At 40.6% G+C, this 27,034-nt stretch overlaps 1 protein-coding gene across 1 annotated transcript; it reads left to right on the top strand.

The window, feature by feature from the left end:
- stag3 (STAG3 cohesin complex component) lies at window positions 1–26,906 on the top strand (the record flags this gene model as incomplete). The annotated part of the gene is made up of 30 exons (XM_080466220.1): window positions 1–156; window positions 611–823; window positions 1,572–1,668; window positions 2,658–2,734; window positions 3,070–3,274; window positions 4,402–4,553; window positions 5,741–5,938; window positions 7,231–7,329; window positions 8,019–8,098; window positions 8,616–8,723; window positions 9,716–9,812; window positions 10,979–11,081; window positions 11,175–11,278; window positions 12,656–12,748; window positions 12,846–12,938; window positions 13,192–13,392; window positions 14,392–14,459; window positions 15,301–15,388; window positions 15,501–15,581; window positions 17,436–17,528; window positions 18,078–18,255; window positions 18,686–18,816; window positions 20,122–20,223; window positions 21,589–21,722; window positions 22,013–22,150; window positions 23,939–24,126; window positions 24,587–24,776; window positions 25,461–25,562; window positions 25,662–25,758; window positions 26,618–26,906. 30 exons carry the CDS (start codon window positions 1–3, stop codon window positions 26,660–26,662), a joined length of 3,711 nt encoding a protein of 1,236 aa, XP_080322346.1. The 3' UTR covers window positions 26,663–26,906.
- Between the last annotated feature and the right edge of the window lie 128 nt (window positions 26,907–27,034).

Below are 27,034 nucleotides of genomic sequence, written 5' to 3'. Positions count from 1 at the left end.
ATGCTGCTGTGTGGTCTTATCAAGGACAATGTGCTGATGCTGCTCCCCATCACTTCTAGTCTCGACGGGTTGGATGACTTTTCAGACTCTGGCAGCGATTACGAGGCCTCGCTGAAACCCATAACATGGAGAAAAAAGGCAGGACTGGAGCCTCGGGTACTTTTTCTTTTCTTTTTCAAAAGAAAGTTGACTCATTTAGATTCTGTATACTGATGCAGTGTGTGCAATAGTGCCGTGGGTTTTGTTCAGATTGGCGTTGTATAACATGCAGGCAGCTGAACATTAATTCAATTTTAAAGGTTCTTCGTGTTAAGGTTTGGTTTTAAAGTCATACTGAATGTAAAGTTGTAAAAACCTACTTTTTGGATTGTTTATTATTTACTATAATCTCATTTTACGATTATCAAACTGGGTTTTACGTGGTCCTCCGATGAAACTGAAGATGTTGTTTTATGGAAGAATCTCATCTTCTATATTTTGGAACAATTCAAATCAGTTTCATAATCTTTTCAAGTCTGATATCAATATCTAATACTGACAACACTGCTGCTAATTCAGTTGACTGCATCGATTCTCCCCAAACCCCTAAATAAATCCCTTTCATGTCAAGGCACCCAAGAGACCCAAACGCGCTGCTGCATCCAGGGTGACGCCCAGCCCCCACAACGGCTCCACTGCCTCCCACCTCCAGCAACAGCCACGCTCTCACGGGAAAGACAGACACGTCTCTCCTCGACCTGTGACAAGCGTGGCTGGGAGAAAACAGGACATCAGTGCTCGGGACATCTATGATGCTGTCCGCTTTGGCAAGAGTGCCATGCCGGTGAGCACACTGCAGAGCATGGGGGGGGGGGACACACACAGAGGCAATCCTGTGACAGGAGGGGAGGTGCTACAGGAGGCATGTGTAATGAGGAGAGATTCAAACTGACAATGAGAGGGGTCATCATGAGCTGTCGCTGGCTGACTGATAGGATTTTACAGAAAAGAGCACCCTCGTTGGATGCTGTAGTCAATGATTGACATTGCTCGTCCAGCCCAAGTATTGCTTGACCCGTCTCTGGTCTAAAGAATACAAAAGGATGACCGCATAATAAAAGAAAGTGTGTTGAGCTGTAATAAAAAGTCTGTCACTACAGCACGGACCAGCAGAACAATGCAGATGGTGAATCTTGGTGAAGCCCCTCTTATATGCCAAATTTGAAAAAAACCCAAAACGTTTTCATCTTTTTTGTGAAGGTTTCTCTGTTTTGTTTTGTTTTTTCTCCCCCGAAATTTGGCTGCTTTAGACAAGTTATAATCAAAAGAGCAGATGCTCTCGAAGAGTGCCATGGTTGACAAAAAAGATTATGCAAAAGAGCTGATGAATAAAATGACTATTTAAAGGGCGCGGGAACTATAAGGGCTGAAAAATGTGGAGTCTATAGATCGCCATATGCTGTAAAGACCAGAATAAATGAGTGGAGAAATGCCTGAAGCTGAACTCCACAGTATTGTTGTAATGTATTATTCATTCAGCTGATGTCCACGCATCATTCTCACTGGTTCTTTGTCCCATGTCATCCTTGAAGGCGCTGGTGGATGAGTGGCTCGACAGCTACAAGCGGAGCAGAGAGGCCGGGCTGCTGGTGCTCATCAACTTCATTGTTCAGTCCTGCGGATGCAGAGGTCAGAGGTTAAGCGGGAGAGGCCAGGAGGAGAGTGGCAGGGGGGCTAGAAGAAGGGGTCAAAGTTTAAGAGATTATTTTTCCAAGTGGAGCTCATCGGATGACGAACGGTATCGATCTGCCTGCTAACAATGCTGCGTGTTTCTGAAAATCCAACCAAAGTGACACCAATCTCAACATAGAGCACTCTTGTTTTCTAAAATCATGTAGCCATTCTTTTTTAATGCTACTTGGAAAGTAAAAACCTATTTTCAAATTTTTATGTACTTTTAAAGGCAGTAGAAATAAAAAAAAAATAATAATACTGTATGAGTCTCTTTAATAAACTATGATTATTGGCTTTCTCACCTCATCTTTTACAAGTTTGAGTAATAACTCATATCACATAATGTGGTATTACCAAAAAAAAACGTAACAATGAAATTTTATGTGACGTGACGTGCTGTCACCTGCACTTGGATTATGTTTACAAAATGAATGAATGTGTGCAGTGTCATCATTTATTCTCAATCCATTCATCAGGTGGACTGACTGAAAGTGAAAAGGGCCAGAACAGCTGCAATTGTGGTGTTGGAGATGTTTGAAGCAGATTTCTAGAAACCTTATAAAAGCAGAACCCAACTCAAAGTTTGAGCACAACTTTTAATCTGGGCTGAAACAGTTCCTCGAGTAATTTGATTACTAAAACGCATCGACGCAAAATTTTGTGCCTCAAAGCTTCGTTTAATTCACTCGAATACTCGATTACTGTAATAATTGATAGCTGCAGCCCTTTTAATAATCTATTCTGTCAATGTCATGTGTGAGTTGCCAAATAGGATGATTTGCCAAATTAAAAATATAAGTATTGTTATGTGTTTTAAAATGGCATGTAAGATTTTTGGCTTATGTCCAAAAACTCATAAAATCTTGAAAGCACCCTTCAAATATTGCTATAATTGTTTAAATTATTGATTAAATTGCTGATATTGAGGGTTTTTTTTTGTTCAGGTGTGGTCAGCCAGGAGATGTTTGAAAGCATGGAGAACGCTGAGATCATCAGCAGACTCACCAAAGAGTTCAATGAGGTAAAATCTGTAATAAAAATAAAAATAGAATACCATGAAAACAATCACTAATGTTTCTATTCCTGTGTGAATCTTTTCCTCACAACAATATAATCCTGTTGGAATTAGCTGAGAAGCCCATCTAGCCTCTGTCTCCCGGACAGATTATGATCTGAAGGATGGAGCGCAGCATGATGGAGCACATTTATTAAAATCTAATGTTGATTAATGAACATGTTAATGAGCTAATCACTTTTCCTATGGCCACGCTTCAGTCTCTTAAAAACATCTCGGTACAGATCGTTCCAGTTGTTTTCTTTGTGGTTTATTGTTTGTTTGCTCCTCTCTCGCTCCAGGACTCTGTGGACTACCCTCTGTCCACTCCGGGGCCTCAGCTGAGGCGCTTAAAAGCAGGCCTGTCTGAGTTTGTGAAGGTTCTGGTGCGCAGCTGCCAGAATAGCCTCATTTATGATGAATACCTCTTCCCGTCACTGCTGGCTCTGCTCACCGGCCTGTCCGACTCGCAGGTCCGGGCGTTCAGACACACCAGCACCCTGCTCGGTAAGCACATGGTTGAAAATACAGACATACTGTACATGATTTATTGCAGTTTTAAGACATTAACATGTACATGAAAATAGAGATACAAATACTAAAAGATGAGAACAGGAATCAAATTGAATATTCAGTTAAACATTTGACCACTGACAGGATTACTTTGATTAGATTTATTTTGCAATTGTCTCTGGACCAAACTGATAGGACAGTGTTGGTGGAAGGTGGTTCATATGGTCTAGATCAGGGGCGTCAAACACATTTTAGTTCATGGCTACACACAACCCAATTTCATCCTGAGGGTGACGAACTGGTGCAATAGTGCCATAATAACTTTAAAGGTTTTCTTTGTTGTGGCGCAGAGTATATGTGAGGAAATGTCTATATTTTCCCCAAAAAACAAACAATTACTACTTAAAATTACTAAAAATCGCAACAAAAAACAATTTTATTGACACCTTCAGCTGCAAAATGCAGTGAAATATCAAGAAAAACTTTTATAACTGTTGCATTACACAAGTTTTTACAAAGTCACCCTTACAGCATGGTTTTGAGGCTCATGGTAGTTTGTTATCTTTCATGGCAGCAGCATCACCGACATTTCAAGCTCGAGTCTTAAGATATTTGTTTGAAAGAAATCAATGTTTTCTTTAAAAAAAAAATATATATATATATACAATTTGCTTGGGGGTTTGGCCGGATTGGAGCCTCTTGTGAGGCGGTTTTGGCCAATGGGCTTTATGTTTGACGGAACAAGTGTGAACACTGCCTCACTATAACAGTTTGTGTTGCTACTCATTGAAACAGACAGAGCGGATTGAACAAAGATGATCTGCTGTATTAATCTAATGGGGAAATGATCAGACTGATAAACACTGCAAATTATTACTCGCATAGATTTATTTCTATTGTGATTCATCAACTACAATGAGCCCGTTGTACACATCAGAAGTGTGACGTTAAATACAGAAAAATATCAGTGAGAATCTCGGGGCAACTTGACGTCGCTCCATATGATGATGGAATAATTGATTCTTCGAACAAAATCAAAGATTTGTCTGTCTGAGGTAGGATCCCGGTTATGCATAATTATTTTAGCACCACGTGGAGTTTCCTTCCTGCTCTTTCGTCAGCCTTGAAGTTGATGACAGGGTTGGTGGAAGTAGCTGTGGCCGTGTCCGTTCAGCTGCAGACCACCCAGCGGAGATACGACGTGGAGAAAAGCAAGAGTGCGCAGGACAGAGCACTGGACAGGCTGAATGAGCTGCAGGCCACCGTCAACGAGGTGATGCAACGCACTCACTGCCACTCTCATAATGGAGGTGTGTGTGTGTGGCTGAGGGACAAAGCTGGCTTGGCAGAGGTTTACAAATAATAAAATGGTAAAATCACAATGACAGAAACAGCAACTTTCCCATGAAACTAACTATAATTTAAAATTTCTCTACTAGGTGTCAGTCTGATTCAGTCATATCTGAAGTCAAACACTGAGATCCAGAAGTAACGACCACAACATTAAAAAAAAACCATTGTAAATGTATGTAAATTGCAAATTCATGATCAATTTCATACCTCTTTGCACTAAAACAAAAGGAAAAAGTTTGAGGCCATTGATTTAGGTTTTAGGTTCCTGTGTTATAATTTGTAGGACTGTGGACTCTGACCTGAGTCTTACCAGCTTTCTGTCATCTGAAGAGCAGAGCAACAAGTAAAGGGTCAAGAATGAGTTTGGGAGTCACTCTGTGTGTGCATTTTTCTTCACATACTCTGGTTTAATCCCACAATCCAGGAAATCAAACTGAAATATATGCTTTTCATATAGAGTCATGTAAATTGATCAGTTAGTCAATATTGTTCTTTGACTTCTGTCTCTGTTCACACCTGAATACTTTCATTAGCTGCTTTTTATATATTATGTAATAATAAATGTAATACAATAATGAAAGATGACATTTCTTCTGCTCATCTACAAGTGTACTTCACCACTTCAAAGAAAAAGACAACGGGGAAGTCCTATTATTTATTTCAAACTGATTCAAACTGCCATGTATTTTAGATTCATCACACTAAAACTGACATAATTCAACTGTTTGTGTGTTATTTCTCATAATTCCAGCTTATAAGTTTAAGAAATTCAAAGATGTCAAAAAATGTGAATATTTCATAAGAAACAAAACATTTTTCCTGTTATTTTTAACCAGCGACCGTAATTATCGCAATGAAAACGGAATAAACCTTTTGTTGTGAGTGAAGGGATAACTTTTAAAAAAAATAAGAATTTTGTGATGTACGTGTATCTTTACTAATGATTGACGATAAGTTCAGTGATTTAAAAAGCAGAAAAGAAACATTTTATCGACGAGAAGGTGAACAGAGGAAGTGTTGTGGATCCTGAGATGAAGAGGCCTCTGCCTTTAAATATGTATAATCGTGAAGACATACATGAGTTTGTGTTCTATCTGTATGTTGTAGTTGCGAGAGAACAGTGAGGAGCTGTCCTCCATGATGAAAACCACTTTCCGCGGTGTGTTTGTGCACCGCTATCGAGACATACTGGTGGACATACGGGCAGCGTGTATGGAGGAGTTGGGCGTATGGCTGAGAACAGACCCCGAAGACTTCCTCAATGACGGATGTCTTAAGTACTTGGGATGGACCCTCTATGACAAAGTAAGATCACTTACCAGAAAACCAAAAGGAGTCACTCTGTGGCCTTAATGTCTCGTCGTTTAATCACAGTGGGGAAACGTCGCACATCACTGAGTCGAATCAAATTCCACCACTTGAAAAGATACGATTCCGGGGAAGTTTCAATGTGCTATTGCAACTGCTGGACTCTTTTTAAATGCAGATCATCAGAAAAGTCCAAACAAATACGCCAAATGGCCGAATAAGGATCGCTTTTTATGACTTATTCAGAAGTGACAGTTTGTTGCATGGAGGTGAAAGGTCCCGCTAAAGCCAGGGTCAAGCTTAAGAGTTCCCCATAGTAAGGAAATAAAAAACGGAAGTGAAGGGCTTAAACAGGTTTTAGTAAAAAAAAAAAAAATCTCTGACATAAGATTTGTTAAATGATTCATTAAATTCTGTGAAGTTTCATGTTTCTCTAAAGAATCTGCTGTAGATACCCGCCGTCTTAAGTTGTCAAAGAAAACCTCACTTCTGAATGAGTGCAAGTCTTTTTGCAATTAGATTCAGAAACACGATTCACACTGAGTGAAGGGGGATTTTAAGGAGTCTTAGTTTTTAGTGTAGAATTTAATTTCATACGACGAACATTCATTTCAATCTCAAAAAATACACCCTAATGTCTTAGGGTGTAAATGTGCGATCGTGGATAAACTGTCAGATGTGGATCTGACTGTCATCGAAATCATATTTCAAAATTCTGAGTGGTTTCTTTTCATGGAATTCATTAAGGTGAATAATTCAGTGCTTTGATTTGAAGCTGGCGCAGATCTCTCATGTTGTTTGCAGACTGGTTTTGCATGTCCTTATAGGCCATAATCATAAACTATTATATTATATTATATTATATTATATTATATTATATTATATTATATTATATTATATTATAGTTTTGAATTTTTGGGGATTGGATTCTTGGACAATTTTTGTGATGGACATATTTTCTCAGTTGCGTTTGTCCTTGTAAGGCCATCTCATAAATACATCATTTCACTGAGAAGAAGCTGTGCTCATGCATTTATGTATTTTTCAAATCACATCATTTTAGATTGGGAAATCATTAGATTAATCACCCAGCCCTAGTTTGCAGCGTGAAATATAAAATTGTGATTACAGTCCAAATATTTTTTCGTTGATATCCATGTTTTACTGGCCTTTAGGGCATTTTACTCCCAGATTACAGAATTGCACCCACACAAGACGGCTTTCTCCAATCCGAGCAGACTCATAGAAAGTGTGTTACTCTACTTTTTTCTCCCTTTCCCCCTCCACAGCAAAGTCCAGTGCGTCTGCAGTGTGTGCGTGCCCTGCAGGGTCTGTACCAGGAAAAGGAATTCATTGGCCGCCTGGAGCTTTTCACCAGCAGATTTAAAGTGAGGCTTCCCTCTGGATTGGACTCACGCCTCATTTAATGCCTCTGCTCTCCCTCTTCTCGCTCCGTGTGTGTGTGTGTGTGTGTGTGTGTGTGTGTGTGTGTGTGTGTGTGTGTGTGTGTGTGTGTGTGTGTGTGTGTGTGTGTGTGTGTGTGTGTGTGTGTGTGTGTGTGTGTGTGTGTGTGTGTGTGTGTGTGTGTGTGTGTGTGTGTGTGTGTGTGTGTGTGTGTGTGTCAGCATCTGCCTTTTATCTATTGTTTAGGCTTTTGTATTGTCTGCCTCTCTCTCCTCCCAATATCCCCCCCCCCCCACACACACACACACACACACACATTTCTTTGTCATGCTTGTGCTTTTTTTTTTTTTTTTTTTTGTTATTTTTCACCATTCCTGTTTGTTGTTATGGTCTTGGCCTTTGTGTGGGGATGTGTCTGGCTGCATTAATTGCTGCCAATTACTGTTGGTTAATGAGCTCTTCTCAAACACTGAAAGCCCTCCTAAGCCACATGTGCTGCAGCAGATAAATGGTATTTATGCTGTGGCTTATTGGCTAATCAGCAGGGTTGTGTGCACGCGTGCTTGTGTGTGCGTGCGTGTGCATGCACGTCTGAGAGTACATTTAGGCATGTCTGCACGTTTTGTGTGTGCTTTGTGACAGCTCATTTGTGTGTGTGTGTGTGTGTGTTTAGGAGAGGATGCTCCGCATGGTGCTGGACAAGGACTCAGACGTGGCAGTGGAAATGGTCAAGCTGTTGCAGCTCATCCACCAGTAAGGGAGGCGTGTTCAGTCTCTAATGTATTCTCTGCACTGCTATCTGGAACATGCAGGACAGGAATGTCATTTTGAGGCATATTTGATGAATATGCAAAAACAAAACTGAAAGCAAGCGTGACGCACGTTTGACCAAACCTGAACTTTTAGCTGAAATGAAACATGAAGATAATCAGCAGTAGCATTTATCCTGTGTACACAAAGTATTTCCAGCTTATGAACAAAAGAGGTGTGACGGTCACTCAAAAGTGTGATAGCACCCTTTGTTTAGTTTTTTTTATTATTATTATTATTATTGCTGATGATTCACAGCATGAATCATGAGTTTATGCTTGCCAACTTCCCCATCGCTGACTATAAATTAGATGTTTTCAAGGACTGCAGTTTAACAATGATATCTTTACCAATATTTATGTCCCTGAAAAGCTTCAAAAACACAGTAGAAGTCTGCAGGAAGGCGGTTTTCACTGTTTTATTTCCCTACTTTTTTACTCGTATGTGTGCACATGTGCAGGATGACGGAGGAAGGTTTGACAGACGACGAGTGCGAACACATCTACCCTTTGGTTTACGCCTCACCACGAACCCTCACTTCGGCAGCGGGAGTCTTCCTCTACAAGAAGTACGCTGTCATCACACACCGTCGGATGTCAAAGGGCTGTGAAATGGGGGACAGTATTTATAAAAATGTGTTGGGCTACAATCATACTGCAGGTAAAAGTGGTCCAAATCAGATTTGATTTGCCCAAAGGGTGGACCAGATCAGATTTGTGGAGCTCCAGGCCACTTTTATATGATGTCCAATATTGTTTACATGTCTGATGTTTCCCGAAGCGACCTGTCTGACTGGTCATTTTGATTTTTATCTGACTTTTACCTAATCGGAGTGAGAAGAGAATCACAATTCAGTATCGGAAGAAATGAGATTTAAACACTGCACCCACACATACCTCCTGTGCACAGGCAGTAGCCACTGCGCCTTAAAACACTATTGTTATAATTTACCCACATTTATCATTTCAATCAGTGATGAATCTGATTGCACAACAACCCCTCATGCTGTTACTATGGATAACTTGACATAACACAGTGAAAGGTGAATATTAGACCCCAAATACAAGATGACCCCAGTTTTTTTAAACCAAATTCCAATTGGATCAGTGCTGTACTTTCATTTATTTATTTTGCTGTCTCATGTTATTATCTTAGGCAAGGCAATTTTATTTCTATAGCTCCATTGAGACAAGGAAATTTGCAGTGTTTTACAAAGAAATAAAGGAAATACATTAAAACAAAGCCATTATGAAAGGAATAAAACAAAGTTAAGTAAATTCTTTATTACGGTAGTTGTAACAAAACGAGTAAAATCCATTGTTTATTAGAAAGCCAGTGCAAACAAATAGTGCCACGTCCTGGTATAAAAGAAATGAGTCTGTGAGCAGGTTTGTTCCACGGGTGAGGAATGCAGGAACTAAAAGCTGCTTCACTTTGTTTCTTTTGACTCTGGGAACAATTACTAAACGTCTTGATGATGACCTCAGGGGTCTGGATTGTTCATATATCTTGATTGTTCAAGATGCATTTAATTGTCAAATGTTTCTGTTTGTGTTTCAGGTTGAAAAGTATCATCAACAGTGAAAGAAAAGTGACTGAAAAGGGGACCAATGACGCCTTTTTTCAAATTCTCATCTTGTTCCACATCCACAGTGAGGTAGAATTTCTTTGTGTTTTTCCCAGAAATGCAAAAAAAGAAAGGAGGAAGCTCTGATTAATGATTATTTTGATTATGTGGTAGACAGAATAGTAGGTAGAATTAAAACTTGGAAAAGTTGTAAAATTACAGACGTGTAGTTATATGCCCATATCACATGTTAAAAGTAAATATAGTATGTATAATTTTATGTATTTCTTTGTGAAGCACTGAGAATTGCCTTGTGTTTGAATGGTGCTCTATAAATTCATTTTCCTTGCCTAGAATAACAGAATCCTGCCCTACTTATTTGGATTTCAATGTCTGTAGCAATTGCACATACATATAAAAACGTATTTGAAAAACTAAGTGAGAAGAAGTTGAAGTCATTTATTTAGTCCCAGTTGGTTTCTGTGAGTTATTATATGAGAATAATGCAATTAATTTGATTCCTTACCATATAGCCACATATTGACTTGCTAACATCCACATTAAAATCTGATCATCGGATTATGTGAACAATTTAATGTTGTGCTTTGTCTGATAATGAATAATTAGAATAACACACCTAGATTTCTCCTCAGTACTCCAAAGTCTTGATGCTTGTACAGATATTTCTTTGATTTATTTATTTCCATGCATGTGTTAAAAGAAAATATAGACATCCTAAGTGACACAGAAAACCAAAGAGCACAAACATGATGTACAGCTGTGGGAAGTTAGTAAAATGTCACTTCTGGAATGAAGAGTAGATGAATTTCAGGTTCTCCTAATGCTCAGATATATTCTATATGTGCACAATATAAAAGATGGATGGAAGGCTTAAACTTTCTGTAATTAAGTGAACTCAACACATTAAAATTCCAGCAGTAATTGTTACTGTACAATTTCTACCACCTGTTGTTCCCAGTTGATTACATATCTACATGTAGATATTCATCAATCATAGTAAAAGGAGGGCAGGACAGTGACAGATATTATTCAGTAACAGAATAAATAAAATATCAAAATTTCCTGTCCGTGTTGCTCAGAAATAATTTATTTCTCATGTTTTCAATGTTTGAATTTGTTAAAATGGGGCTTGGTATTAATTTCACACTAAAATATTGAGGTTTCCTGTAGAAGCCACACGGATTAATGTGGATTTCTGAATGTAAATCATGGAAAGAAATGCATTTTTTTTCCAGTTCCACGACCACGGTACGTATCTGGTGGACAGTCTGTGGGACGTGGCTGGATCTGAGCTTAGGGACTGGGAGATGATGACATCTCTGCTGCTGCAAGACTGTGGTAAAGATTCAAAATGAAGCATGGCAGCAGAGCCTCTTTTTAACTTTCTTTATTTGTTCCTACCTTGCGAATGTCTCCGTCTTTGGGTTTCAGGGCTGACGTATGAGGACGAGGGGGCGCTCATAGAGCTGATGATGTGTGCAATGAGACAGGCGTCGCAGGCTACTCCGCCTGTGGGGAGGACTCAGGGCAAAAAGGTGCTGACAGCACATGCATTTCTCTTTATGTCATAGGTGATCCCATTGTGCACAAAGTAGGACTGTTGATCAATCGCAATTTTTTTAGAAAAATAGCCAATTTTGTGAAAAGCGTCTTTGTGATGCACTGACGTTTGAAGAATTCCACATTAGTCTCACAGCCTCAGAGAAGAGATATAAAAGCTGAATCTAGATCTGCCGGGAAGTTTCCAGTGGTGTGAAAATCACTACGTAACAATACATCTGGTTTCTCCTCACCTCTGATTGCAAAGCCCTTGGTGGACCTGACGACAGCTGCTGCTCCATCAGTTCAGACACTTGTGCCCGTTTCCCATTTCAGTCTTCAAGAAATTCTGAAATTACCCAAAAGATTTCCTCTCCTGTTTTTTTTTTTTTTTTTTATCGACAGAGCTTTGCAAAACTAAGTTTTCCCACATGACGCCTCCCTTCACAAAGTACACATTAGCCAAGAGTTGAGCGTATCCACTAATGTTTGTAGACTCAACAAGTAGCAATGGAAATTGTCCACTGATGCGTATTATTTTCCAGAACATCACTTTCAGACATGTCCTTATTTCGTCTGATAATTGTATTATTACCGGGGGGGGGGGGACTGTGACTACTTGGTTAACCACAGCAGGGCCGAGCATCTCATTCAGTGTGTGGCTTCTCTGCTTTGTTTCTCTCTGTGCTCATGCAGGCAAACAAAACAGTCCATATTGTTGTTTTGAAGAGATGGGTGTTTGGAGGTGGTGTTTAAAGCTTTCTTTCTTTTCTTTTCTTTACCATGGCAATGTCCGATAGTTTCCCCACACACCAAGCATAATGGAATCTGTGCTGTCTGACCCCGGTGAAAGTAAATCTAAACGAAAGATATATTTGTACGTGGTACTTGCCTCGTGCTCACAGGTTTTTTTCTTTTTGAACTCAACTCATCGGCTCTTCCTCTGGGTTAGAATTCTCATTCGTCATCATTATTGCGCTGCTTACTGCCACCCGCTGGCAAGAAAGGGTGTTTAAATTGCTTGGTCAGCTAGTCAACATGTCAAATCATTTGCAGTGACTTTTTTTTTTTTTTTAGTCATGAAATAGAAATTGGTCAGTTTTGTACGGCACACCTGAAGATACCTCATGGCACAGTAGTTGAAAAACACTGCACTAAAATATGCTGAACTATATGCTTGACACAATTATCAGAAAAGTCAATAAAAAGCAGCTGCTCAAAGGATAAAAGGGTTTGGATGAAGTAGAGAAGAGTTAATACTGCATCATACTCAGCTCTCGTGCTCTCTTGGCACCAAGATAAAACCTTTAGCATAGGGATTATTTGTCTTCATTAACTTCATGAAGGTTTCCCTGTTGCTCTTTTGAGATCAGGTGCTCAGCGCGAAGGACAAGAAGCTGCAGGAACAAGACCGGAAACGCCTCACCAATCACTTCATCCCCTTACTGCCTCATCTGCTGGCCAAGGTGCAGTGCCAAGAGCCCCCAATTCACACACATTGTGTTGCTTTAATCACTTTTCTTGTGTTTCATACTGAATTTGTGTTTTTTTGCTGCACTGAAGTACTCTGCGGATACAGTGAACGTGAGGTGTCTTCTCAAAGCCCCACTGTACTTCGAGCTTGACATGTACAGCAGCTCTCAGGTGCTGGAAAAGGTGAGAGGGTCAGAAATCCAAAAGGTCTCTGAACAGATGTTAGGTTACACACAGGAGTCCGTTTTTTCCACAAAATATTAAGAGTGGGTTTTTTTGAAAAGGGAAATAGAGAAACGATAGATATACCTGTAGATGGAAAATTGTTAACCCAAAACAACAGACGCGAATGGAGAAGTTCTCGTCACAGTTTCTGATGTTCTTTATTTTCTGTTCTATGTGTCCTCACTCTCTCTCTCTGTTTTTGCTCTCCCAGCATCTGGACTTGCTGCTTTTACAGCTTTGCAGCATTGTGAAGAAGCACACGGAGGTGACGGTGTTGGAGACTTGTGCCGGAGTGTTCAGTGTGCTCTGCTCCGATCGCTACACCTTCTCCTCCCGTGTTTACCGGGCCTTCAGCCAGCTGATGGACCAACTGACAGAGTGTTTCGGCACATGCCTGCATGAGCTGCTGGAGGTTCGATCGTGCACCAGTGAAGTTTACATGTGGAAGTTAATGAAGTTGTCAGTTGGATCAAGTTAAAACTGCATGTCTTAAAGAGAACTCACAGTGGAATAACATGCAAAATCCACACAGTCATTCTTCTCCAAACTATGAACTGCAAACTAATTACAGTGATTTTCAATCTTGATTTACCTACATTTGATTGATATTAATAACTTGAATACACTACGTAAAGAAATCCACTTCCCCTTGGAGTGGATCGACCATTTCTTCAATTTTTCTGAAGTGAAACAAGTTTGGACACTCCTGTTGTCATGAGGTTTATGTTGAGCTGTGATATACTCACAGGTGTTTTTGTTGTCTACAATGACGGCACTAACATCGCTCTATATAATTTAATGCAGTTTAACAGCAAGAAAAGCAGTTCCCACTGAAATAATTACAGAAATTAATCAATGCCTTCTGAAAGGTTTCTGAGAACAAACATAGCCCTCAAGCTATATATGTATATATATTGTTGACATAATAGTTGTGTCTGAGAAAATGCTAGGCGCTGTATATCTTCCCATTTTGGGCTGTTTTCCATTAAAAATGCAAAAAGTAATGCCCCCATAACAATGTGCCATGTTATTTATTTCAGTTGTCTATGGAAGCATTAAAGGGAATTTTAAATAAATCTTTAGTGAGTTTTAAATGAGTGCTCCGATTGTGAGTTATGTGTTTTATATGATGGAAGAAACAAGAGAAAATGCTCTTTCCTAAAAGTAGTTCACTGGATTTGAAGGTTTTTCAGAGGACATGCTGTTTTTGTGGAGTTTTATCAGAAATTCAAGACTAGACTGTGTGTGTGTGTGTGTGTGTGTGTGTGTGTGTGTGTGTGTGTGTGTGTGTGTGTGTGTGTGTGTGTGTGTGTGTGTGTGTGTGTGTGTGTGTGTGTGTGTGTGTGTGTGTGTGTGTGTGTGTGTGTGTGTGTGTGTGTGTGTGTGTGTGTGTGTGTGTGTGTGTTTTCAGGGTTCTGCAGACGAGGACGAAGAATATAGTGCAGTCACCGCCTTGAAGACGATCGCCGCACTAAGTTGGTGAGTTATCACAGCTGTGGGGCAGCTTGTTTCGTGTATGTGTGAGCGTACATTCTGCCCGTGTGAAAAGCAGAAAAATATATAAGAGTTCAGTATTTGGGTTTGACGACAAAACTCGAGAGCGTCTCCAGATCTTTGTGGGATTTCTGGGTCCGCGGTGGGACAGAACTGCTCAACATTAGATCATCACCATGTTATGGCTGATTAGTGTGTCTATTGATTTCAAAGGAACATAAATCATTTCACATGTTGTTGTTGTTTTAATCTTTCTTTGGAAGATAATATAAAAACCAGAAATGTAAGTCAATACAACAGCCTTAAGAGGCATGAAATATGCGCTAGTATTATGTAAACTACTCTCATATGCGGACAAATATCATTCAATTTTAAGGTGAAGAATGTTGTACGGTTAGACTAAAATGACAGACCAGCTCTTCACACTACTTAAGAGCAGCCCAGAGTTTGGCTTTGCTGTCACACAGCTGCAAAAACTCAAAGTCGACCTAAATATGGCGGATGTGAAATCTGTAGTGAGTTTCGGCAGAAGGTTCATTCAATGAAGTCAATGCAATGTCCTTAAAAAGCATGAAAACCTATTCAAATAGACGACAAATATCATGGTTTCGTTATGTAAATCATTCAATTTTAAGGTGAAAATGTAAAGTGAAACGAAGATGAATAATCACGATTAATTACTTTTTTTTAATTGATTCACAAAAGTTATACTGCGGTTATGGTTAGTTTGTAAGAGTTGATGTAAGAGTGTCTGCAGGAGATGATCATAAGTCAATGTGGAGGACCTCCAAAGGTATAAAAACGTGGCAGTGTTTGTGTTTTTCAGTGCGAAGGACTCGACGGTCTGGAGGTTGTTTGACTCGTGTGTTGAGATTCTGAAGAGCAGACTGGAGTCCGGAGCGCTTGATAAGGAGGTTTGTAACTGCTTGTATTTTCTCTTTATCTGTTCATAGGCGTATCCTTTGCTCCTTGGAATCAGTTCTTTTAACTTTTACTATCCTATAACTTCACACTTTGTGATTTCAGCTCATGGTGGCAGCGCTGAAGTGTGCAGGCATGCACCTGATGTGGGCCAAAGTGAACGCAGTGAACTGCCCCCCATCTAAGGTGCGTTTTTAAAAAAAAATTTAGAACCATTAATCTGATGTTCTGCATCTGCCATTGATTAAAAGTTTGGAGACGGTCTTAACCGTCACTCAGTCTTTCTCTCTGTGTCATTCTGCAGTTGTAATTCTTTAATAACAGCTCTCGCATCAGCCAACCGGCCTTCCTGCATGTTCCCGGAGCTTTTCTACTCCATGTTGTTCAACAATTCACCAGCTGTGCAGACAGCAGGCAATTCCCACAACAGTCTGTCAGAGAGTGCGCGAGCACAGTGACACTGGAAAACGTATTCCCCACCGGTTTTCCCCTTTTTCTCATTGTTTGTCTTTACATGTTTGCGCTCTTGTTCTCTCATCTGCTTTGTCTTTTCTCTCTCATTTTCTCTCTCACTTCTTATTTCACACGCTGAGAGTGTCGGCGATACTCAGCCGTCGTCGTGTTTTCCTCAACGTGTTCACTAATTTGTTTTCCCGGCTGTCCGATTTAAGTTGCTTTGTTGCATCATTAAAGTAGCTGAGTTTATCTTCCTGTACAGAACATCCACGTTTGACTGAAGGCTTCCAAACAAATGTCAATCAATTTAATCGCATTTGCTTTTATGTGTTTGTATATCTGAGCAACTCTGGTCCCAGCCGTTAAGTTGTTTGTTTTTTGTTTTTTTCCCCCCAGATCTGTTTAGATTCTAGAAAGTCTCATTCTGGTTTTCTTTAACATGTGCATCTATCTATCTAATTTTGACAACCTGCAAACTCTGGTGCTCCTCCAGTGGGGTCCCAGGCCCGGAGTTTCAATGTTCACCACTGGTGACGGAGAAAATTTTTACATTTTTAGAAAGGCAAGTCGATTTGTCCACAGCTCCTTAATATCATGAATACGCCGAGTGTGAGGCTGCCTGCATAGAAATGTTTTATCACTTGTTGCTCACAATGTCGTCTCTTCACCAAATTCTTTCCCCCTGACGAAAACACCAACGCCTCCAGGGGAAAGCGCAGTGACTGTCTTATATAAGGCTGAACTTGTGCAATAGTAGCTCTTTAATTTCATCAACTCAGACTGCAGTTTTTGTAAATACATTCTAAATATAAGGCAAGGCAAATTTATTTAAAGAGCACCATTCACACACAAGGCACTTCACAGTGCTTTACTAAGAAATTCATAAAAGCTTTACTAAGGAATGAAAGAAGTACATTTAAGCAAGCAAAGAAGAATCTTAATCTCCTTTTTTTTTATATATATATTTCACTGACTCTTCCCCATACGGTCCACTTTGGTGTCCCAAATCGCCCACAAATAATGATGTAATATATTAATTATTAATATTTTCTATTAATTGTGACCTATACTTTGGACATTTAAAAAAAATGTATTAGCCCATTTGAAACCAGGCGTATTTTGACTTCGCCTTGAATATAACAATCCTCTCTCTTCTCACACTCTGGGGAGTCTGCATTCCTTTGTTGTGTACGTTTTACATGACTGGCTTAAAGTGGGCCTTCTGTCTGAAATTGTGAGTTGACAAAACACAACATGGATTTCTGTATTTGGTGTTGGAATTGTGTCTGGAGCTTTTAAGATGACTTATCTATAAATGTTTAATCTGAAGTGTAACGTCGCTATACTTCCTCCATGTGACTCCCCAAATGCGGGGAGGATTCAATCATAATACACATTCATTTTAAAACAAGTGTCAAGATTTGTTTGTTGTTGGGGTTTTTTTTGTTTAGTTTTTTTGTTATGCCATCATAAATTTAAGCGTTTGCTTTTGGGTTCATGATGATAACATGATACTACCAATGTAATCATCTCCTAGATGATAATGTGAATTTGTAATTCAGTTTTTTTCGCCCTCTCTCGCAGGATGAACAGACTCTTCTGAAGAGGGAGGTGCGTGCTTTCTGCAATGTCAGTCAGACCTGTTTGTCTGTGGACCAGACGGAGATCAGAGATCAGGTGTGAGCTTTGTTTTGTTTTGTTTTTATTGCTTAAGACAAAAGTGGTCAAACGACGTGAAACCAACTGCATCCAACTTCTTAGCCATTACCGCCACAGAGCTGTGAATCAGAGCATTCAGAATAAGATGTGAAGTGATGCAGGGGAATCTGTGAACCTTAATGTACTGTATTTATATCCTAATTCTTTAATTCAAATTTTTACTGAAATGAGAAAAAAACTAAATGTGTGGGTTTTTTGCTGTTTCTGTTGGGTGAGAAGATAAAAACAAGCGTAAACCGATCATTGACCATATTTGCAGCTCATATGCACAATGATAATTCTGTGTGCCTGTCTCTTTAAGAGGCAAGGTGCAAAGATCCTAGGCGCCCGGGTTTATTTTCTTAGAATTTTTCTTTTGCCGGATTTTGGGAGCACGCACACAAAAAGCACATCAAAACGTGCAGAAAATTCAACAACAGTGTGCTATGACTTGTTAACAATTCAGCAAACCGTTTTTTTTCCAGTTTCCTCCCACAGTCAAAACACTTAAGTGATTGTGCTTCTCAGGCCTTCGAGCTTTTATGCGACATGCTGCTGCAGTACAGCGAGGGCTCGGTCCGCTCCACGCCTGCCCTGAAAACACTGTCCCTCCTGCCGTCCGATTCTTTGCGCTCCGAGCTGGCGGCCTTCCTCCTGGACTACATCTTCACCGACGCCGAGGATGCCGAGCCCAGCGCTGGTTCAAGTGAGAAAGACAAACGCCTACAACTAGTAAATGTTTGCGTGTGCTGCAGCGAATTCCAGAAGCTTTTTCAATCCGTGATGACAAAGTGACAATACTGAACAGATGTCTTCCTCTTAAGAAAAAGTAGTGAATGATAGTCAAAGGCATTTTGTGGTGCTCGGCTGTAATGTTGCCAGACGTCTCCCCCACATCACTCTCCTCTCATTACTGCCTGCAGACATAGATTTTGATGTCAAGTTTTTGGATTCTTCTAATGTAGCTAATCTTGTTTTCCACATTTCATGATATTCTGCCAAATTGCCCAAGAAAATCACCAGTTAACTAAGAGGCTGTTCGTCTTTCGTCATTCGCTCTTTACCTGGATGTTTTTCTGTTTTCTCTCTCTTCCTCCCCCTCATTCCTTAAACGTCTTTCCTCTTGTCCTCTACAGGTGAGGAGGAGATGAAGATGAGGCGGCTTCAGAGGAAACGTAATCAGCTGGCCGGTTACTGTAAGCTGGTTGTCTTCGGGGTGCTGGACCTCACCGCCGCCACCACCATCTTCAAGCACTACAGCAGCAAGGTGCAGGGGCTCTTCAGTATCATCAGCCCAACACCTGATTTACACCAGACATGGGAATGTTTCCATCGTTCTATGTGGCCTGTGAGCCAATTTCCAAAAGTGATCAGATTATTTGTTTCAGCTATGGCTCAGTTGGTAGAGCAGGTCGCCTCTCAATCAGAAAGTTGCTGGTTCAATCATCCGTCTTCAATCTCCTTTTCTATGTTTTGGGGTTTTTGGTCCCTTGCCTCCTTTCCTGTCCTCCCCATCTATCCTCATCTATCTACGTGTTCTCCTTCACTACATCCACCAATCTTCTCTGAGCTCTTCCTCTCCTCCTGCCATCTCCAGCCGTCTTTGTCCAACATATATTCACCATCTCTTCTCAGGACAAATCCAATCCATCTCCACCTGAAACCTCCACAGCTTCACCTCCAGCACCACTGTGAGGAACCTGGGAGTTATTTTTGACAGGACTTATCCTTCAAGTCCTTCTTTCACCTGGAATGTCTCATAAATCATTAACATGTCGAGTCGAAGGGATGCTAAGAAATGAATCCTTGCATTTGTAACTCCCAGAGTGGACTATTCTGTCTGTGAATAACTACTTAACAAGTCTTCAACTGATTGAAATGCGGCAAGAGTCCTGACAGGAACTTGCAGAAGAGATCACATCAATCCTATATCAGCTGCTCTTCACTGGCTTTCTGTTTAAAGTCTGTTTAAAGATTTAAAGTCCATCTTTTAACTTAGAAAACTCTGAACAACCAGACTCCATCATATCTGAAAGAGCTGTTACTTCCAGATTACACAAGCAGAAGAGTTAGGATTAGACTCTCTGTCTCCAGCTCTCTCTCTCTCTCTCTCTCTCTCTCTCTCTCTCTCTCTCTCTCTCTCTCTCTCTCTCTCTCTCTCTCTCTCTCTCTCTCTCTCTATCACATTGCCTCTTTCTCTCTGTCTCTCTTTCTCGCTTTCTCTCCAGTTGGGTTGATAGGTAGATTTTTTTTTATCTACTTCTCTATCCACCGATATCATTCCTCTTAATCTTGTCATCTATTTTTATCTGCCGCGCCGAGATTGAGTTGGGAATACAGGAAACGGGTGTATTTGAAACACGACTTAATAATGGAGAGGATGTGTAAGATGGTGGAGGAGGTGAGCAAATTCATTATAGAAGGACAGAGGTGCTGAGAGTGAGTCAGACTGGAACTGTGGCTAAAAGAAGCACCAATGAACGGACAGGGGATTACATTTTCAGACGGCGAGTCTGTGACGTTGATAAACTCTTCAAGTTTTTTGTTTTTTTCTTCTTTGTGTTTCCTCCAGTACTTCAAAGATTTCGGTGACATAATCAAGGAAACCTTGAGCAAGAGCAAGCTCATCAACAACATACTAAGCGCTCGGACGGTCTGTCTGAGCCTGCAGCAGGTGGGCACTAACACGTCACCAACAGACGCTTACCACTTCTCCCAGACAGTTTCAAACTGTGTGTCGCGTCCTCCTGACGGGGAGTGGGAGGAGAGCCGAGGTGAAAGGTGGACGCTGGTGTGTCAGGCAGGAGCTGCATTATCTGTGTCACACATCTCATGAAAGCTCGTCACTCTGAAACTCTTCAAAACGCCCAAATATTCTGAACAGGCATATTATCGCTGAGGGGTTTGCTCTTGTGCAGCACGGCTGTCCGGTTCTCCCCTGAATTCTGAAAACAGCAACTATATTCATCTCAAAGAGGGAAAAATACAGTCAAAACTATGAAATGAACCACTTTCAGTTTTCTCCATCCATCTCCTACATCACTTTATCACAGCTGAGTGCAGAGGAAAAGCCCTGGACAGATCAGCAGTCCATCGCTCGGCAAAAGGAGGATAATAATACTAGTGCATAAGTGTTTTCTCACTCCTACCAGCTTCTTAGAGAGTTCTACTTACTATCCATAGTTTCTGTGCTCCATTAAGATTCAGCATGACTTTCATTCTCCAAGGATGTCGTTATGATGATGTGTTCCCCCTGTAAATATCTATAAAATCAAGCCGGTGCAGATAAAGGCCGAAATAGAATCTGTCTCCATCAATAAATGGTTTATTATTCCTACATAAATATGACCTCTTGACGCCATATCTGGGGTGGTTTGAGGTTTTGCCTCCGTTCCAAGTTGAGGGTGAAATGATTTGCCTTCTTCGATTTCAATATTTAAACTGCAACTTCTTGTCGATTTATTAGAAAAGACGATGGATGTTAGTTAAATTAATCCAATTACAATTATCTGCGTCCTTGTGCCATCTGAGAAATGAATAGTTCAACGTACTTCATACAGAGAAACCCTGTCATGTACTTCCGCCTCGTCTTCAGTGGAGTCAGAAGGTTTCTATAATATCTCGTGTTTAAGCATCTAAAGAGCATTGTAGTGTTTAAGATGTGAGGACAATTCATTTTCATTTCCACATGAAGGAAAGTGGAAAAATGAAGTTTCTGAAGGAGCCAGAACTTGATCACCATGTGGGTAAAAGATTTGTGAATTCAAGAGAATGGATGTTGTAATTTGGACTTAAAATTCTTGGAGCATTTAGGTGATGGAAAATGTGAACACATGAGCTGTGATCAGTTGTTGTTTTTTTTTCACACATCCAAGTGTCTGATAGTTTGTATTTCATGTCATCTTTAGGAAGACATAAGTTTTACACACATTTTAGTGATTGTGACAGCAAATCGACTTTACCAATAATAAGGAATGTGTGAATCCCTTGTGTTTTTATTTACCTGCTTGTGTGTGTATGTGTGTGTTTGTGTGCTCAGCTGTTCTCTGAGATGCTGACGGAGGACCACAGCAGGGAGGATCTCATTGAGATTAGAGACTTGGCCAAGAGGCTTGCCATGAGCTTTGGCATTGATCTGCACCGTGTCCGCAAACCACTGATGGCCCTGCACATGTCAGTAACACACACACTTCACCTCACAAACACACACACACACGCACCGGTCCTGTCATGTCTTTGTGTATTTCAGTTGTTGTTTTTTTTGTGACTTTCTAACAGCTGCGACTGCGTCTTTAGAAGTCGGTTCCGTTCTATATTTCTCTCTCGGCACTCTCTTCTTTAGCTATCATCACATTTTGAGTTTGTAAACAGTCGTAAACAGATAGTAGTAAAATAAAAATCAAGTGTTTTTTCACACTACAGCTGCTCAGTCTGTAATACAGATTTTTTTGTTGTTCTCTCAGGGACGGTATTCGTTTTGCATTTCGAGGCTCACCGGAGGAAGGCGAGGAGGAGGAGGAGGAGAAGTATCCTCATGTGAACTTCCTGGAGATCCTCGCAGAGTTCATTTTCAAGTTGCTGCCACAGGATCGCGCCCAACTGTGAGAAACACACAGACAAGCACGTCCACACACACACACACACACACACACACACACACACACACACACACACACACACACACACACACACACACACACACACACACACACATCATTTTTGTCATTTATTAACTCTCGTCTCAAACAGATATTTCAGGGAAGCACAATTCAAATTCCAACAGAGCGAGAGGCGCTGTGTAAAATGTAAATACAAAAGATTGCAGTGATGTTTTATTTCCCATAATACACAAACATTAGCATCATCTAACTCTGTGTTGTGAGGCGCTTGAGCCATTTTAGATACGAGAGTCACCAATGGCCCAAGTACGCACCTGCATTGCCTAAAAGATGTGAAGCAATTCAATTGAAATCTGTTGATGCACGAGGCAACAACAGGACATCATTCTACTCTCAGATCAACTCCATGGGCTGCTCTCCAAACTGCACAGACGTGTTGAGTAGTTACAGAAAGGCGCAGAGATGCCACACAAAACTGCCTTCAATATGAGCCCATGCACGACATGAAACACTGAAATGTCTCAACTTCAGAAGTAGTATTAGTATTAGGAAATACAGTGTGAGTGTGTTTGCGTTCCGTTTGGTTTGCAGGAACCCTTTCTGATGTAAGTAACCAGACATGGTCGCTTTCAGCTTCTTGCGCCGTTAAAATGAGCCGTTAATAACAATTACATAGGTTTCTTTTAAAAATGTAATAAAACAACACTTTTCTGCAGGACACTAATGCTGTGTGGTGATTAAGATGAGACAACATGATTGTGAAAGCTTTTTGAAGACATTTAGTGAGAATTTTAAAGACTGAATTGTGAAATACAATGTCATGTTTCCAAAAGATTTTTATTGCAAACGTCTAACATTTTGTTGTAGTTTTAATTCTCTATTTCCAAACTTTTCAGTGTTATAAAGAATGAAAATAGCATTTCTTTATTTTATTATTTTTTGGAGTCCATGATATCATATATCTAGATTATAGATAATTACTCAAAAAAGAGGTCAGGAGAGATGAGCCAGGATAAAAGTGTGAAGTAGTGAAATGGAAAAGTTCAACCATTCAGTGATCAACAAAAGGAGAAATGGGTGGAGACGAGTGTCGGAGCGGTTGTGTAACGATTCTGCTCATGTTCGGATTGGAGATGGTGGGACTGTGTTAAAGACGGGAGGCTGAGCTGGAGGTCACATGACATGAATATGTTCGTGATGAGATCAGCTGAGGGCGAGCAGCTCAGGTGAAGCTGTGGAGGTTTCAGGTGGAGATGGTGGTTTGGACTTTTCCTGAGGAGAGATGGAGAATATGTTGAACAAAGAGTGTGGAACTGAGGAAGCAGATGAGGGGATGAAATAGAGGCAGATAATGCGAGGGTAATTATTCAAGTTTTAAAGTCTAAAATAATGAGCTTTACAAATTAATTTATACACATAAATGAACTCAGAGCTTCATTAAAGAAACAAATCAAGCACAGAGGCCTGAAGGATTTAGCCACATTTAATGACATGACGTTGATATTTCTTCTGGATATTATTATTAATGATTGATGTTCGTTTTCTGTTGGCATCACCGTTAATCACAGAAATAACATGGATCGGGAACTCTTTAATTACACTCTGGATTTAGATTATTTGTGGAAGTATCCATTCATTGCAGCTTCTAATTTAGCAAAGCTGTCATTATCATCCAGTTTGCTGTTTGAATGTGATTCGTCATACCTGTGCAAATAAAAATTTTCTTGGTCTTTGTCCTCATGATTTGTCATTCCTGACTTCCCCACCCAGAGCCGGGTTTCTGACGTCCCAGTGTCCCCGTGCTGCCCTCTCCTGGCCGTCCGTCAGACTGTACCGCAGGTCTTTGGAGCACCACGCAGCCCTCGCTGCCGCCAAATCCAAGGAGGCGGAGCAGGACAAGGACACCAGACCCCGGCTGGATTCTCCTTTACCCAAACGCAGGAGGACCTCTGCTCAAGGTGACACGCGCAAACACAAAACTCTACTTTAATGATGCCGGGAACCTTTTGGGGCAACATCCTGACCATGGAGGAAGAATGTAAATGTTAGGAAGATAGATCACAACTGTTTAGAGAGAGCACTTTTTAAAATCAACGTCACAAACAACAAGTGCATTCAAATCTATAGTCATACAAAACAAGGTAAAATACAGGAAACACACACACACACACAACTCCTCACTTTAGACTCACAAACACAAATATATATTTTCAACTAGTTGTTTTTTTTTTTTTATTTACTCAACATTTAACTTGCACCCTCTCTCTTTTCCTGCGTCGGTCACCAAGCCTTCTGAGCCTTTTGAGCTCAGAAGGCTGCTGTAGTCTGACGAGCTGTGAAGAAGCTCCTTGTTCTCCGTCAGTCTGTACAGACTTTAATGAAGCGTAGTCACAGCCGGCAGTCCTCCGTCTCCTCCAGGCTCGGCGTCCAGCACCACCAGAGGCTCGTGGCTGAACAGCAGCATCATCCAGAGCAGGCTGCACACGCCGGTTCTGAACTCCACCGTGCAGAAGCCGCAGACTCGGCGGCTGAGCGGCAAACGCAGAGCTGCAGAGTCGGAGGCCGGAGGCGCTTCAACCGAGGTGGAATCGGAGGAGGAGTTCTCCGGGTGAGCTGAGCTTTATGATCCACTATTTCTGGATTTGGATTTCACACTTCAAATCCCTCGAGTAAGGAGGGGGTCAGATACGGTATTCAAGACTTGATGATTTGGGCACAAAGGGAAGATCTACAATCGGGAATCATAGAAGTTCCATTTATACATTTCAAACCGATGTATACAGGTGCTTCGCAAAAAGTCATATAACACGCTTTTATTTTTATTTTTAATTTTAAATAAATCGTATAATTTCCTTCCACTTCACGTTGTGTTTGTCTAGCATATAAAAAACCCGCAATAAAAACATTTACATTTCAATTTGTGTGACAAAATATGGAAAAGTTCAAAGTTTGCCTAGTTTAGCGCGCCACGCCACTATCTCTCATTCGATGGCTAAAATTTGTGAACAGACAAATGTGTGGTTTTATATGAAGTTTGAGGGGAAAATACAAGTCATCCTGAACATTTCAACCAGTTCTAAGAGAGTAGAGGCCAGTCACACATAACGTCACCACGTCTGCTCACACATTAGAATTTCAACTCCTCCCTGCAGGTCGACGTTCATTGATTCATCGTTCTTCTGAGCCGACAGCAACATTTTCCACCAGACTGTTTTTTTAAAAGTGTTTCCAGTTTGGTTCCGCTCGACTTTGATTTTGTTTGTTTGTTTGTTTGCCTTCTGCTTGTCTCCAGGGTGCAGATGAGGAAGCTGAAGCGCCCTGGACGACGCCAGCCGCCCCCCAGCACCACCCCCTCCACCGTGAAGCAAGAAGGCCTGGAATCCCAGCTCAGCCTGTGAGGAGACGGAAGAGTTTGATATTTTTACTGAATGTCGAGGTTGACCGGAGTTAATGAAGATGTTTATAGTGAGGAGTGTGTGTTTGTGCTGCACAGGCTCACTCTCATGGAGGAGGGCAACGAGCAGGACGACGAGCCGGAGATCGAAGACTTTGAAAGTGACTCCAGCGAACATGAATCTGGATACACTCTGGTAAAAACACACACACTTAAATTATTACTGTTCATGTCTCTCCAGTCCTTGTAGATCTCTGTTCATTGAGCGACAGACTTATTAAAGGAACAAATATCCTTCACACATACTTTTTTAAGGACTTTTCATCCACGCTGCTTCACAGGGACAAGAAAATAATAAATAAAAGTCTTTGAGAAAGTATTAGGACTGAACAAAAACTGAAAACAACATTAAAATGACACAAAAATACAGGACAGGTCGCCAGGACAAACAGAGAACCACACAAACGAGACATTTAGAGTCACAACTTAACTTTACAAGCCTTGTGGCACAGGGAGAACATGCAAACCTCACCCAGATTTGAACCCATGGCATTAGAATGAGGTGAAAGCATTAACCGCCACAACGGCTCCACGAAGGCTCCTCCCACAATCTATTTTAAATAGAATTTTTTTTAAACTTATTTATTTACTCCTTTTTTTCCCTCTTTTTGTTCCTAGTCTTGTAATGTTTTCCCTTCTTTTCTATTTTCTTTAGTATTTGGGGGCGGGGTTTGTTTGTTGTTTTGTTTTTTATCGAAAACAATGAAACTACCACAGACAATTACAACTGGCTGGTAAAAATGTACAATTGCAACTGTGAAATTTCACTGAATAAAATTGAAAAAAAGAAAAATATCTAATAGGAAAATTAAAGCACATGGCAACACGACTGTATAAGGAACACAGTATGAATAAAAATACGATCTGTGGAGACTGAGATGTAGCGTGAAGGTGTAAAGTTTGCGGATGTGTGTGCATGTTCTGTTTGTTCCCACTGACGGCACGAGTTCCTGGTTAATCAAACTTTCTTCTTCTCTTCTTTATTTAACCTGCAGCCGTCTAACCGTACCACGTCCGTCATGGACGTGCTCTTTGACTGAAGCCACAGGCGTGATGAAGTTCCTCTGACGGAGTTCAGATGAGTTTGAATGTTTTGAGTTCTGGATAAAGAACCGGATCCAAGTCCATGTTAGTAATGTTGTTGTTCAAGGAAACTTTCAGATTAAATTAGTTTTGAGTGTAGTTTGTTTGAATGAAAAGGAATTAAGTTTAATTACGTGTCACAGTGTGATTGACATCAGCCTCTTTATTGTTCAATGTTTATTAAAAGTCTTTTGTTCCTGCATCTATTGCGTCTACTGTTTTCATCCAGCCTAAATCTCAAGCTAAGTTCTTTAACGAGTATAGTTTAATTCCACTAATCACTAAAATTGATATTAGCCTCCAGACTGTAAATACGCATTTCTGTCATA

Source organism: Lipophrys pholis, assembly GCF_963383615.2.
Source record: "Lipophrys pholis genome assembly, chromosome: 6".
Classification (NCBI taxonomy): Eukaryota; Metazoa; Chordata; class Actinopteri; order Blenniiformes; family Blenniidae; genus Lipophrys; species Lipophrys pholis.
The sequence above is the reverse complement of the archived record's forward strand: the minus strand, read 5'-3'. Positions and strand labels throughout refer to the sequence as shown.